The sequence below is a fragment of the Neltuma alba genome, unplaced genomic scaffold (genome assembly GCF_004799145.2).
Source record: "Neltuma alba isolate B1F8T4 unplaced genomic scaffold, ASM479914v2 tig00013179_pilon, whole genome shotgun sequence".
NCBI classification, from domain to species: Eukaryota; Viridiplantae; Streptophyta; class Magnoliopsida; order Fabales; family Fabaceae; genus Neltuma; species Neltuma alba.
Window position 1 is genome coordinate 71,418 of NW_021637489.1, and position 14,773 is coordinate 86,190.

Sequence of the window (14,773 nt, forward strand, 5' to 3'; positions counted from 1 at the left end):
TCACATATTTATACATTTTTTTCAAAGTAGCCTTTCTAACAATGATAGTTCTAGTCAATACACTTGATTAGTAAGGATATTTTAGGAAAGACAACACCTATTTAGGACAAAACTAACTCAACTTACTTTCTTAATTTCTTCAAATTAGTCAACTGGCTCTTATAAGGTAGTATGAAAGACAAAATGGATTGGTTCTCATATTTAGAACTAGGATAAAAGTTAAACAAGACCTTATATTAAAGATCGGAAATAGTAGTATATAATAACCTTGGGAGGGCAGGAGAATAAATTAAAGGGTTGAATCGCAACTCGCTTTCAAAGTGAGAATGGCGACTCGGCTGCACCAAAGACTAACAGGTGTTTGAGAGCAGGAAAACGGTTTTATGGCAGTCCCTTTTCATTACCTCGTCGATTTCAATTTAATCGGTCAATTACAGTCTTTCAATCATTTTAAATTTACTAAAAAATCAAGCAAAAACATTCTTTTGAAAAACAAAAGAAGAAGGAACGCGCGCGAGTGGTGATTGAATTATGTGATCAATTTTTATGCGGAGGATAAATTTATAGATGGAAGCAATCATAACTCAAAATGTCATTTTATAATTATAAGTTTCAAAATCTTTTGATATTTTATTTGAAAGGGGAAAAAGAAGAAGAAGTAGAGCTCTCTCTCGAAATCTTCAAATCCAGTATCCGCTATCACATAAATTTGGTCCGCGTCCGCCCCTTCTTTGTCTCTTATATTTTACACGCTCATTAAAGAAAAAAGAATAACATAAATTTTTTTAAATAATAATATAAAAGAATCAACTTAATGAATATATGTAATGTATGTGAAGTAGTTAGCTTAGATCTTATTTATTTATAAGTAATACTCCTTCGGTCTTAAATATAAGACCCATTTGTAGTGCATATTACACTATAAAATGGGCCTTATATTTAGAAGAGGAGGAATACTACTTTTAGTCCTAAATATAAAAACTAATTAATTGTACAAATTATGTTATAAATTAGTTTTATGTTTAAAAATTAAGGAGGTGTTTGGACACATAAAAAATGCTTCTCAAAAGCACTTTACTAATCGCAAATCAAGATAAATTCTTTCACATATTTATTTCGTATATCATAAAATACGTTTAAAATTATGATTTCGATTCTATCCAAATATCTCCTAAGTATGGTTGAGCATCCCCTTCGTTCGAACACAGGGAAGGCTACACTAGCGACTGATATTGTTGTGAGTTTGGTGCAAGATTGTTTTGGGTTCAGAGTGGACCAAAAGGCTAAACTATGATACAGAGCCTGCCCAGCTGACCCAATCCATTGCTATTCATTTTGACACTTCTTATTGTTCCGTCTTCCAATGGTCCCCTTTTGGGCCACAGTCCCACCAAAAAATAGTTAATTAAAGGATAAAAGTGCAATCTTAACAATAATCTTATTTTCGGCCAAAAGCAATAATCTTATTTCTTTTTGCTGAAAAAAAAGCAATAATCTTATTTCTTAACTGTAATCTTATTCCTAATATCTTTAATTGTGCAATTTTAACATTGATCTGAGTTTTTAGGTTGCCCTGAAAAAAGGATCACGATGAAATTGTACATAAAAAAAAAAGAGAGAAGTAAAATTACACATGATAAATAAAATTAGAATTAAAATTTCATTTTTAAATTTTTGTCTAATTATAATTTCAAGCAAATGAGGCGTCAAATTTACGTTGATTTTTAAATATATTTAGCGGGTGAGCTACGAATGGTAATGCCAACTGCCAACTCAGTGTACTATTATTCCACTGCGCATGTAAATCCCTTCCTATAGGCTCCCCTCCCTTCCATCTCACATGAACTTCCTCTAAATAATTCACTATCTCCCCCTCGCTTATTAATATTATTATTATTAGAATTTATAGCCGCATACAAAATTCTCCCATTTGTACAAATATTGCTAACGTTTTTCTCAAAAAAGCTACGATCACTTGGACTTCTTTAATAATTTAATTTATTTTCAATATTGTTGTTATCATTATCAACTAGCTGATTTCATGTTTGTCATCACCTAATTTTTACTACTTCCTGTCCTAATTATAAGATTTCGTCTGTAGTCTATAAACAAAGTCTTATAATTAGGATCGGACTGAATATAGTATTTTTATTCTTTTGATTGAATATATGCTTCTTCTTTTTTCTATACTTGTAGCTTTCATCGTTGTTCTTTTGACTTGATGTTGGCGTAATTAATAAGAAGGGGCATAAATAAATAATATACTAGTAAGAAAGGGCATGAAATGGGGCCACAAATCAGGGAGCTTTAATGTGCATCAGGAATAGTGCACCACATCGGAGGAATAAGAAGCGCAGCGGCATAATATATGATTTGTAATTAACTAATTATAATAACGCTTTTGACCCCAAAAAAAAAAAAACTAATTATAATAACGCTGGCGGTTCTCGCGGCTTTGCTCGATTCTTGCCTTTCGCGGCCCTTGAGAAGCCAATTCAAATTCAATTGTTATCTAGAGGCATGTGTTCCTTCCTTCAGAAATGATTATGGGATCGTGTTCTATCGCCACTTGAATTAATTCTGTGATTAATTGGTTCAATTAAGTGGGGCGGGAGCATGTGACTGCTCACTTTGTTAAATGCCATGCCTCTCTAATTTAATTAACTGTCTCCACAACACGAGCCTGCTTTCTTATCGTGGGGCTAGTGGCTTTAAGGAAACCCGATACCGCCAATTTAACCCCCCCCCCCCCCCCCCCCAAAAACCTTCGTTTCTGTCACCCCCCTCCCCAACACTTTTTGTCCCCCCAGCCTCTTCCCTTTTCCCTCGCTAATATCTATATTCCTTCTTGCCAGCTTTTTTTTTTGTTAATTTCTATATGTTATTTTAATGTACTATGTTTGAGCATGGGCCAGATTAAAACAATCTGGGGAAACAGCTAACTTGAAATGTCGATATTTGTAGAATAGTGATATTTTCTGTGTATAAATACGTGCATTTATCGCTAATCAAATTTTTAGTTTTTTTTACAGATTAAATCACAACTACTCTCCAAGGGCCGCTATTTTTTTTTTTTAAAAAGAATACGTGACTCGGCTCCCAGGCATATTCTGGGGTTCATTCGATTAAATGGCTGTAGGTTTATTGAATACCTCTTTTTCGGGTCCAAAATATTTTGCGAATCAGTGTTTGTTGATTTTTTGCACAAACTTTAAATAATATTAATTCTCTTTGATAAACATGTACTTTCCTTTATATTTTAGATGTCATGGTAATAAAACGTATATACTTTGATTTTATTTTTCACCCTCCACTCAGCTCATAAATATATTATTTTCATAAGGAATTCACAGCATTTTATTTCAGTTAAAACTCAAAAATATACTAATTTTTGACCAGACGGGTACGTTTTTCCAATGGTAAACGGCAGAAAGTATTATTTTTGAGGTTCTACGTTCGAATGCTATTATCATAAGCGATTAAGTATTTTCCAATTTTAAAAAAGGCTGAAATAGAGATAAAATAAGGAAGCTGCGTATAAGTGTTTTATTTTTAAATATTAATCAAAATTTCAGTATACGTTGTTTGAGGTCATATCCTTTTTTTTAAAAATATAATTTTAAATTTTACGGTTTACTGTTCACGTGATTTTGATCCCTGAGTTTCCAAAATGCATAATTTTATAATTAAGGAAATGAGATTCGTACGGTTTTAAAATAAAGCAGGGTCGTACCAACAATGATATCATATTGGGTTTAGTGAGATGTCCCCAACGTATGAATCTGTAATTATGTGGCGGGATCAATTCGAGGGGGATGGTTCCTACTTCCTATTGTCACAAGTCAAGTGGTCCCGCAGGTTCCTTGAGCCCAATGAATTGCAGCCAGACAGGGTAGCATAACTTAGGACCACTCCAAAAATTATATTAATAATACTATAATTATTTTGCTTATTTGCTTGTTTATTTTTGCTTTGTCAACCATTTATTTGGATTCTTCTGCCCATTCAAAAAGCCAAAAAAAAAAAAAAATCCCAGTTATTTGAAATCTCATTCAATCAACGGCCAACGCTTTTAAAAATGGGAACAATTAGTACAATGATTAAGGGTAGGAAAACATGAGAATAATATAAATAGTGTGTCTGTGCAAATTACAGACGCTTTAGTCTTCGAAGATTCAGATTTACCACATGCATAAATCCGTAAACATATTTATTATTGGAAAATATTTTTACATTTTATTTTTACTCAAAAATATTATATATCAGAAAACAGATAATTTAATATTTTTTTTTGATATGATGAGCTCATGATATATTTCCATGCCCATTTTTTAAAACAAAATCAATGTATTATTTGAAAAATGTAAATAATGTCATTAATTGCTTATGTACTACGAGTGTATTACCTAAGGCGGCCTAGTATTATTTTTGAATGGCCGGCTGTTAGCTTTTGTAATATATATTATTATTTATTTATAATCTTGGAATATCTCTTAATGTTTTCTCTCAGAACCCTTCGCGAAAGAAAGTTCTCCAGAGCCCTAACACGCCTATTCTATACTACCTCCTGTTTTAATATAATATATTATTTGATTTTTATATCTTAAATATAAGATCCTAATCCACTTTACCACTTTGTTTCTTATATTTATGTATTTTTTTCAAAGTAATCTTTCTAACAATAGTAGTTAACTTGATTAGCAAGGTTAAATGGTAGTACTATCTCCGGTCCTTATTATAAGACCCCGTTTGACTTTTGGTTGGTCCTAATTATAAGACCCAAATCCATTTTCTCTCCCATATTTATGCATTTTTTTCCAAGATAATCCTTCTAATAATGATAGTTCTAGCCAATATACTTAATTAGTATGGATTTTTAGGAATGACAACACTTATTTATTATAAATAACTAACTTAACTTACTTCCTTAATCTCCTCAAATAAATCAACAACTGGGTCTTATAATTAGGACCGGAGTAGTATTAGATTATTCTTTGCATCATTAGTTAAAATGACATGAAAGAACCATATTACTTGAGGAATTTTTTTGGCCATACGTAAGAAGTTCATTTTTTCTACTTGTACTTTTCTCCTTTTATCTCTTTAATAGAATACTGTTTTTATTTTACCGCCAAGATTTATTTATTTATTTTCACTTAATCCCCCGCTCCGTCAACAATTGAAAGTAATTAAAATAGACGAGAGTTATTTGCTGTTGGTATTTAATGTTTTTATTCAGTGCATTTTTATCCAATGCGCCTGTATATTCTGGATACGTTTATTCAGAGGTTTTTTTTTTTTTGGGTGGCGACGCCCTTTATAATTACACTGTTTCTTTATTAGAAGAAAGGATTTTTCTTAATAACAAAACTTTAAAAATTGTCTTGTTATATCTCCATTTAACCTTCCCCCCCCCCCCCCAAAAAAAACCAACTGATTACTAAATTGGCAAGGACTTAAGGTATTTGTAGTAACAAGATAAGCATATATTTTTATTTTTTCCTTGCCAACGAGCATATTTTTAATTTTATACATTAAAATACAATATATCAACTTAAAATTCAAATAATACGAATAACTTACATTTATCCATGACTCAAACTAATAAACTAAAAGTCCGTCGCTATACAAGAATAACGCTTCTATGTATTATTATCCAAATAGCAAGAAAAAGAACAACTTATCATGAACATGTGCTGTTATATTTTTACTGTCAACTTATAAAGAATTCATAAACAAGAACTAAAAATTTAAAGTCTGAATCAGCTCTCAGCCATTAATAACCCAATAATTTTATAAAGTTACAGATCAATTTTGACAGCAATGATCATCTGTTTAGATCCGTTCATAAGCGGTTTATGACAGTGATGCTAATTAAGTAACACTAGCTCCACTATCACTATCTGGCTAAGGGAAAAAGGGAAAGAAAACAGCAGGTTCAGTCCAAGGATTATACATGGAGATAGTGAAAGAAAGGGCAAATATACATACATACATACATATATATATATATATATATATGATGACTACGCTGCTGAGGTAATAAGGAGAATATATAATATAATATCTACATTTAAAACCTTTGATTAATTATTTGTTTAGGTCATGAGCATCTGATCTCCTTCTTTAGCTTTGGTATGTCATCATTAAAAGGAAACCCAGCTACCTTGCTCTACTACACTAACCCCCACCATCTCCTTCTCTTCATTCTCTCATTCTCCCTCCTCTCTCTCTCTTCTTCTCTTTCTCATCTCCCAAGCCTCCTACCTCAAGTTTCTTAAGGTTCGTTTCTGCTTTTTCTCTTTTCATTTCTTCATATAATACCCACCACAAACTACAACATGCCACACCACCATCTTCAATACCTAAGTTTTATTGTTGGTTTTCAAGCTGCACCGCCTCCCATTCATTCTATATAGCTTTCTCTCTTCTTTTGCTCTTAACTGGTAACTATTTCTTCCTTTTGCACTTTACTTGAATTTGCTCTGAGTCAACTATAGTTAGCTGCTATTTTACGTAGCCTCTCTCTCTGTTGCTGAAACTACTGACATATTCAAAACTTGTACATGCGTGAATTGGAAAACTTATTACTCACATTGCTGCTATATTTGACTTAGATTTTCAGAGAGTTTTAGTAGGACCAGTTAAGCTGCAGCTTGAAGACAAAATTACTGGTTTTCATTGCCACTTACTCCGGCCTAACTTTGTTGGTCAAAAAAGTATAAACTTTTAAACTCCTGAACCCCATTTTCTTCCCAGCAAATTAACTGCATGGGAATAAAAAAAACTGGACATCACATTAATTATCGACTGTTTTTCAATAGAAACTGCATCATTCGTCCTTGACTCTTGTACATGTGTAAAACACGGCGTGTGGGGCGTTTTCCTTGTGTACGATCGATTAGAAAAACTGTCGGTTTCACAGATCGAATCTCAGATTTCTGAAAGATTTCAAGCTTCGGTTCTTGCAGTTTTTGAGTGTGTTTATGGTTTGGGGAGACTTAGGTATTGGTTTTATGGTGCCGGAAAGGTTTGAAATCACGTGTTTTGAGCTTGGACGGCTCAATCCATGGCGGGTTCGGCCATCGTTCGAGCTTAAGGAAGAAGAAGATGCACTTTGGCATCTGAACGAAGCCCTTGCATTCCTTGGTATTTGAGGTGGTGCGAAAAACACAAATAAATAAAAGAAAGGATATAATTAAATATTGGTTTGGCAGTACGCTTCAAAGCTGGCTAGTTGCGCGGTTTGACGTTTGAGCTGCCCTCGCAAACTCAGCTTTATGGCATAGCTTCAGAATTTCCTTCATTTTTTTTGGGTTAAATTATAAATGAAATTAAACTCTTGATTTTCTATTATAGAAGTCACATGATCAAGTCGAAAACTTCAATCTCCCTATGTACTTTAGCACTTTCTTTTTTTTAAAAAATAAAAAATAAAAATCTTGTCAGGTACTTTCATAACTACCTTTTTGGTTCCTTATTCCTATGAGTTTTGGGCCTCTACATTTTTTCCCCCTAAAGCATAAGAGTCTTCTTATAGGAGGTAATTCTATTCAAAGCACCGTCAGACACTAAATGTAAATACCTGCTCTAGTAGTAATTCGAACCTTGGTTCGTGAGGGACTAGCTCCTTTTGTTAAACCTAACCCTCGTTAGTTTTGGGCCTCTACTTAACTGGACATCTTTTATTTCTTCTAGATCGTTTAAAATTGGGCCAAGAATGTACCCAAAAAACTTGGGCCAAGAAAAACTATCTGGGCTATTTTGCCACGGGCTTGCATTAGTGGGCTTAAGTATTTTATATTAGGCCGATCTGTTTTAAGCGGCGACCAGATTTGGGGTGTAGCCATATATAAACATTATTATTCTTAGTTTGGGCCAATAAACTAAGTTACTAGAAAATATATTTTGCCCCTTAATCAATTACTGTTATTAACCCACGTTTTGGAATCCCATTTTAGCCCTGACGTCACACATGCCATGTTCACAACCAGAAATTAATGAAGCTTATTTTGTCCCTTGCGTTTTCTGAAATTCTGTTTCGACCTAAGTGATTGTACAAGAATTTCAGTTGGGTCCCTTGAGCTTTCAGAAATTTTGATTAATCCGTACACTAATTTGCAAAATTTCATTTTTGGTGCATTGGATCATATTTCATGGAACATTATTATGCGACTATTATTTTGATTATTTTGTGAAGATTCACGTTTGAAGAATTTTAATAGAGAATGGGCAAAGTATTATCAAGTGCTATTTGATTTGTTGAAATCTTTAATCAATTACTAACTTCGGTCTTTCATATAAGAGCTAGTTGACTAATTTGAAAGATTAAGAAAATTAGTTAAATTAGTTATTTATAATAAATAGGTGTTGTCTCTCTTAAAATATCTTTACTAATTAAGTGTATTGGTTAGAACTACTATTATTATAAGAATTATTTTGGGAAAAAAAAAGATAAATATGAGAGACAAAATAGATTGGAGTCCTATATTTAGAACCAAAATAAAAATCAAATGAGTTCTTATATTAAAAACCAGAGTTAGTATTTGGCATAATAATGACACACATGAAGCCTCACAAGATCCTGTGTTGATTGTCATCTAATTTGTCGTGGAATTAAAGCTCATCGTTTTTGGACAATTCCATGCCTCGAAATCTAATGCATGGTTAAAAATGCCCATTTGAGTGGGAATTCTTAAATAAGAGAAACTTAAGTTGGGGCCTCTTGTCTTGTATTAGGCTAGTATCTTCAATTTTACCTTATTTAATGAAGATATTTTGAAGTTTCTTGGACCTTAACAATATTGTTGGAAAACTAGATCACAATGCTGCTACTCGCTTATACTTTTGTTGAGTTCCGGGACCAATTTAGCTGCAATTTGAAGAGAAAATGATTGTTTTTCATTCCCACTTACTTAGGAGTTAGGACTATGTTGGACAAAAAGTAAAAGCTTTGAAACTCCTGAACGCGTTGTCTTCTCAGTAAGTTAACTACATGAGAATAAAGAAGATGGGAAATTTCGTTATCGGATCTTGCAACTATAAAGCCGCAACTTCTGAAACATAACATGTTATGCGTTGTAATTGGTAAGCAACAGAGATCTCACTGGAGAGAAATGGCAAGAGACACAAACCTGGACGGGGAAATTGCGACATCTGATGCAACAGGATCAGCAAGTCATCCCCCAAACGAAGGACATGAAATAACCCAAACAAACACAGATGGGCAGCAACAAGATTCAAAGAAGAGCAATGCCAAAAAAGAAAGCCATAAAACAGTTCCCTTCTACAAGCTTTTCTCATATGCAGATGCTTTTGATCGTCTTCTCATGTTTGTTGGGACAACAGCGGCTGTTGCTAATGGAATGACTGTCCCTCTATTGATGATCATTTTTGGAAATGTCTTTGATGCATTTGGAGAAGCTAGTGACGCCAAAGAAATGGGTCATAATGTCTCCAAGGTAATGCAATAATTAGTGACTAGTAGCACCACTTCATTTTAAGTTTTCCAATTTTGATTTCATAATGATTACTTTTATTTTCAGGCGTCTCTTGACTTTGTATACTTGGCTATGGGTACTTTTGTATCTTCATTTTTGCGTAAGCATATCAAATTTTCTGCTAATAGACGCTTACAATTCAACTTGCAAAATATATTTATTTGACATAAATATGAAAGAGAAAAAAAAAAACGTGTGCATGCTATTTGATAGAGGTGACTTGCTGGATGGTCACTGGAGAGAGACAGTCTGCAAGGATAAGAAGCTTATACCTTGAAGCAATTTTGAGACAAGAAGTAAGCTTCTTTGATAGGGAAACCAGCACCGGAGAGGTTATTACAAGGATGTCAGGTGACACGGTTCTCATTCAAGATGCCATGGGAGAGAAAGTATTGTTCTTCGCCACTTGATCTTCTTTGCCATTTAGTAAAGAACCATTTTCTTTGACGACTCCTGACACCTTTTGGGTGATATCAGGTAGGAAAGTTCATACAGCATGTGACAGCATTTGTGGGAGGAGTGGTCATATCATTTTCCAAGGGTTGGCTTCTCACCCTTGTCCTGTTATCTTTTCTTCCACTTTACATCCTCTCTGGTGCCTTGATGAGCTTCGTCGCTGCAAAGATGGCATCTAAAGGATTAGCAGCCTATTCCACAGCAGCAAATGTGGTGGAACAGACAATCAGTTCCATTCGAACTGTAAGCCTATTTGCAGGATGAACTTAAGCCTATTCATCATTTCTTTCTCTGATTTTTTGAATATCTATTAATGAAGTTATTCGCGAGACATTCAAACTTTTAGATTGAAAATGCCCTGACATGAACATGGTATTGGCTGATCTGCACAGGTTGCATCATTCACAGGGGAGAAGCAAGCTATAACCCAGTATGATAAATCTTTAATAAAAGCTTACCGTGCTGGTGTGGTAGAGGGGGCTGCTTCTGGTTGCGGCTTTGGTGCAGCTCGTTTCTTTATGTTCTCCAGTCATGCTTTGGGCGCATGGTACGGAGGGAAGATGGTACTAGAGAAAGGATACACAGGAGGGCAAGTCATGAGTATCTTTTTTGCAATATCTACTTGCTCCCTGTGAGTCTGGCTTCTGCTATTTAATATTTATATGTGTGTGTGTGTATCATAGAAATAACACCACAAATTTGTCTAACTTGTAACAATTACCAGGCTTCTAGGGCAGTCATCTCCCAATTTGGTTGCATTTGCTGCGGGACAAGCTGCAGCTGTTAAAATGCTTGAAACAATCAAGAGGAAACCAGGAATTGATGCTTATGACACTTCTGGTCAGAAGTTGGATGATCTTAATGGAGATATAGAACTAAAGGAGGTTTGCTTTAGCTATCCTACAAGACCAAATGAACTAATATTCAACGGATTTTCTCTATCAATACCAAGCGGCACTACTACTGCCTTGGTAGGGCAAAGTGGGAGCGGGAAATCAACTGTTATCAGTTTGATAGAAAGGTTTTATGATCCACAATCTGGTGAAGTTCTCATTGACAATATCAATCTCAGAGAGTTTAACTTGAAATGGATTAGAGGGAAAATAGGCCTTGTCAGCCAGGAACCAATTCTCTTCGCTTGTAGCATTAGAGAGAACATTGCTTATGGCCGAGATGGTGCAACCGATGAAGAAATCAGAGCTGCAGCAGAACTTGCTAATGCTACTAAATTTATTGATAAATTTCCTCAGGTGAACCCTGATCTTCAAAATTGAATGATTTAATTTGATGAGATTATCTTCTATTCGATACTCCACCAGACAAGGGAAAAGTAGTTAAATACATGTTCCAACTAAATGGTCCTTTAACTCATGAAATAGGGACTAGACACAATGGTGGGAGATCATGGAACCCAGCTCTCTGGGGGTCAAAAGCAGAGAATTGCAATCGCAAGAGCAATCTTGAAAGACCCAAAAATTTTACTTCTTGATGAAGCCACCAGTGCCCTGGATGCCGAATCTGAGAGAGTAGTGCAGGAGGCATTGGACAGAATTATGATCAGCAGGACCACGGTGATCGTAGCCCACCGCTTAAGTACTATAAGGAACGCAGATATAATAGCTGTTATTCATCAAGGAAAGATAGTAGAAAAAGGTATGCATATTATCCTGTCATGCATGAACAACACCATGACAACCTACTTCTGTTATTTATGACTCACTTCTTTGTTATCTCTTTCGATCGGTTAGGGTCACATGCAGAGCTCACAGGGGATCCAGATGGAGCCTATAGCCAGCTCATTAGATTGCAAGAAACTAACAGAGATCAAGAACAAAATAATGCAAATTACAAGGATAAGTCTGAAAGCTTTCAGGACTCCGCACGACCTTCAAGTCAACGATTTTCTTTCGTTCGATCAACAAGCCAAGGATCATCTGGAAAAGGAAACAGCAGTCGTCACTCTTTCTCAAGTCTCGCTTCTACAGCAGCAGGAGATTCTGACGCATCACACAACCCTGCCAAAGTCTCACTTCTCCGCCTTGCTCGTTTTAACAAGCCTGAATTCCCAGTGTTACTCTTGGCTACTTTGGCCGCAACACTGAATGGAGCAGTATCCCCCCTTTTTGGGCTCCTGCTATCTGGCATGGTGCATACTTTCTTTGAGCCTGAAGATAAACTCCGTAAAGATTCAAAATTCTGGGCATATGTGTTCGTTGCACTTGCTGCGGCAGCCTTCTTTGTGAATTCCATAAGGTCCTACTATTTTGGTGTAGCCGGTTGCAAATTGATAAAAAGGATTCGTCTATTGTGTTTTGAGAAAATAGTTCACATGGAAATAGGTTGGTTTGACAAAACTGAGAATTCAAGTGGATCACTTGGAGCAAGACTTGCTACTGATGCTGCTGCTATTCGAGCTGTGGTTGGGGATGCACTAGGCTTGCTGATTCAAGATATATCTACTGCAATCTCTGCCCTAGTAATTGGCTTTGAGTCAAGCTGGGAGCTTTCGTTGATCATTCTTGCTATGCTACCTTTACTGGTGGTAGTAAATGCTCAGGTGCACATTAAATCCATGCGAGGATTCAGTGCAGATGCAAAGGTTAGTCTCCAGCTGTCATAACATTGTCATGAAATAGAAAGTAAACAAACAAACATCATGAGCACAGATCAATGGCTGAATGAGTAAAACTTTGTCTAGGCTATATTGTGCTAATGCAAATATTTAAACAACCAATGTTGTTATATTCGAAAATTTCCAACAGAAACAATATGAGGAAGCAAGTCAAGTTGCGAATGATGCAGTAGGGAGTATTAGAACAGTGGCTGCTTTCTGTGCTGAAGAGAAGGTGATGGAGTTATACCATAAGAAATGTGAAGGACCAATAAAAGCAGGTATAAGGCAAGGATTAATCAGCGGAACTGGTTTAGGTGTATCGTTCCTTGTCTTGTATTCTGTCTATGGATGCAGCTTTTATGCGGGTGCTCGACTTGTTCAAGATGGAAAAATATCATTCTCCCAAGTTTTTCGAGTAAGTTATTGTCTGTCTTGTTCACCATGCCAGATATATTATCCTTTTTTCACTTCTCTTGGTTATTTTTGACAAAGCAGTAGTTACTTGTCCTATAATTACAGAAGAGCAGTTCGTTCCAGAGCTGAATTAGGAATTACATCCACTTAACATTGATAATGTGGTTTGCAAAAAATTTAGGTCTTCTTCGTTCTCACTATGGCCGCTGTAGCACTGTCTCAATCTGGTCTAATGGCCCCAAGTGCAAGCAAAGCAACCGATTCTGTTGCTTCTATATTTGATATTCTTGATCAGAAATCAAAAATAGACTCTACCGATGTCTCTGGATTGACATTGCAAGATTTGAAGGGAGAAGTTGAGTTTCGCCATGTTGCTTTCAAGTATCCCACCAGGCCTGATGTTCAAATATTTAGAGATCTCTGCTTGACCATTCATTCAGGAAAGGTAATTCACCAATTTAAACATTAATTTGAAGCATAAGTCGCATGCATGATAGAAAAATAATTGGCCATATAATCTTCTAACAATCCTATCACGCTGATTAAAAAAAAAAAACAGACTGTTGCACTAGTGGGAGAAAGTGGAAGTGGAAAGTCGACTGTGATCTCGTTGCTACAAAGATTCTATGATCCAAACTCAGGTCACATTACATTAGATGGAATCGAAATTCAAAAGCTACAGATCAAATGGTTAAGGCAACAAATGGGCTTAGTAAGCCAGGAGCCTATGTTGTTTAATGACACCATTCGAACTAATATTGCATACGGAAAGGAAGGAGACGCAACAGAAGCAGAAATTATAGCTGCTGCAGAACTGGCAAATGCTCACAAGTTCATTAGCAGCTTGTATCAGGTAAAACTTTTCAATATTCAAACACCTAAATCTGTCTAAAGACTTGTACAAAATGTACAATTCTGAACAAATTACTAGCTAATTGCATACCATATATGTAGGGGTATGACACAATTGTGGGAGAGCGAGGATTTCAATTATCTGGGGGACAAAAGCAACGAGTGGCAATTGCAAGAGCCATAGTGAAGAATCCTAAGATATTACTACTAGATGAAGCCACCAGTGCTCTTGATGCTGAATCTGAAAAAGTGGTTCAAGATGCGTTGGATCGTGTGATAGTGGATAGAACCACAATTGTTGTGGCTCATAGGTTATCCACAGTGAAGAATGCAGATTTAATTGCAGTGGTTCAAAATGGAGTCATTGCAGAGAGGGGAAACCATAAAACTTTGCTCAAAAAAGGCGGAGCCTATGCTTCCTTACTAGCACTGCACAAAAGTACTTGATCATGATAAGCAGGATGCTCCAACCACTTTGCTGCTTTTATCCGATTTCTTCTAAATAAAGATCAATATTTGCATATTGCCATGGATTTCAAATCAATATTAGCATACTTGTAGTAAAAAATCTTAGGTGTGTTGCTGTTACTTGTGTCAGACCTAGTCTGTATACAACTGCAAAATAACAACAATGGCAAATTTGGGGGGTGTGAATTTTATGATTCTAGTTTACTATTTTTCAAGAATTTTGCACTTTGAAAAGTTGTTTTTATTTTATATGCTGCTTCTAACTTTCTTTGAAAATACAAATATAAAAAATGAAAATAATATTTAAGCCATCCAGACAATCCAATTCGGCAATTAAAATAGCAGCCAACAGCCAAGAAGTATATTGGAGGGATCTGCACCCCAAAAAAAAAAAAAAAATAAAGGTGGTATCCTTTCGACATTCTTTCGACAACTCCGCATTCCTGTGTAGCTTCACAAGTCTCATAGT

General features: G+C 35.5%; 1 protein-coding gene across 1 annotated transcript; it reads left to right on the forward strand.

Moving 5' to 3' along the window:
- The first annotated feature begins 6,334 nt into the window (after positions 1-6,334).
- On the forward strand, positions 6,335-14,478 carry LOC114735153 (ABC transporter B family member 11-like). The gene is made up of 13 exons (XM_028922824.1): positions 6,335-6,446; positions 9,099-9,461; positions 9,546-9,600; positions 9,714-9,889; positions 9,978-10,199; positions 10,349-10,587; positions 10,681-11,206; positions 11,336-11,609; positions 11,705-12,555; positions 12,719-12,985; positions 13,166-13,429; positions 13,544-13,837; positions 13,939-14,478. The coding sequence occupies exons 2-13, from the start codon at positions 9,117-9,119 to the stop codon at positions 14,281-14,283; spliced, it is 3,858 nt and encodes a 1,285-aa protein (XP_028778657.1). The 5' UTR covers positions 6,335-6,446; positions 9,099-9,116; the 3' UTR covers positions 14,284-14,478.
- Positions 14,479-14,773: the final 295 nt, after the last annotated feature.

Coding starts and splice junctions, on each gene's coding strand:
- LOC114735153 (XM_028922824.1), top strand. CDS start 9,117: ATGGCAAGAGACACAAACCTGGACGGGGAAATTGCGACATCTGATGCA. Junction 9,601..9,713: donor TTTTGTATCTTCATTTTTGC/GTAAGCATATCA, acceptor GCTATTTGATAG/AGGTGACTTGCTGGATGGTC. Junction 10,588..10,680: donor GCAATATCTACTTGCTCCCT/GTGAGTCTGGCT, acceptor AACAATTACCAG/GCTTCTAGGGCAGTCATCTC.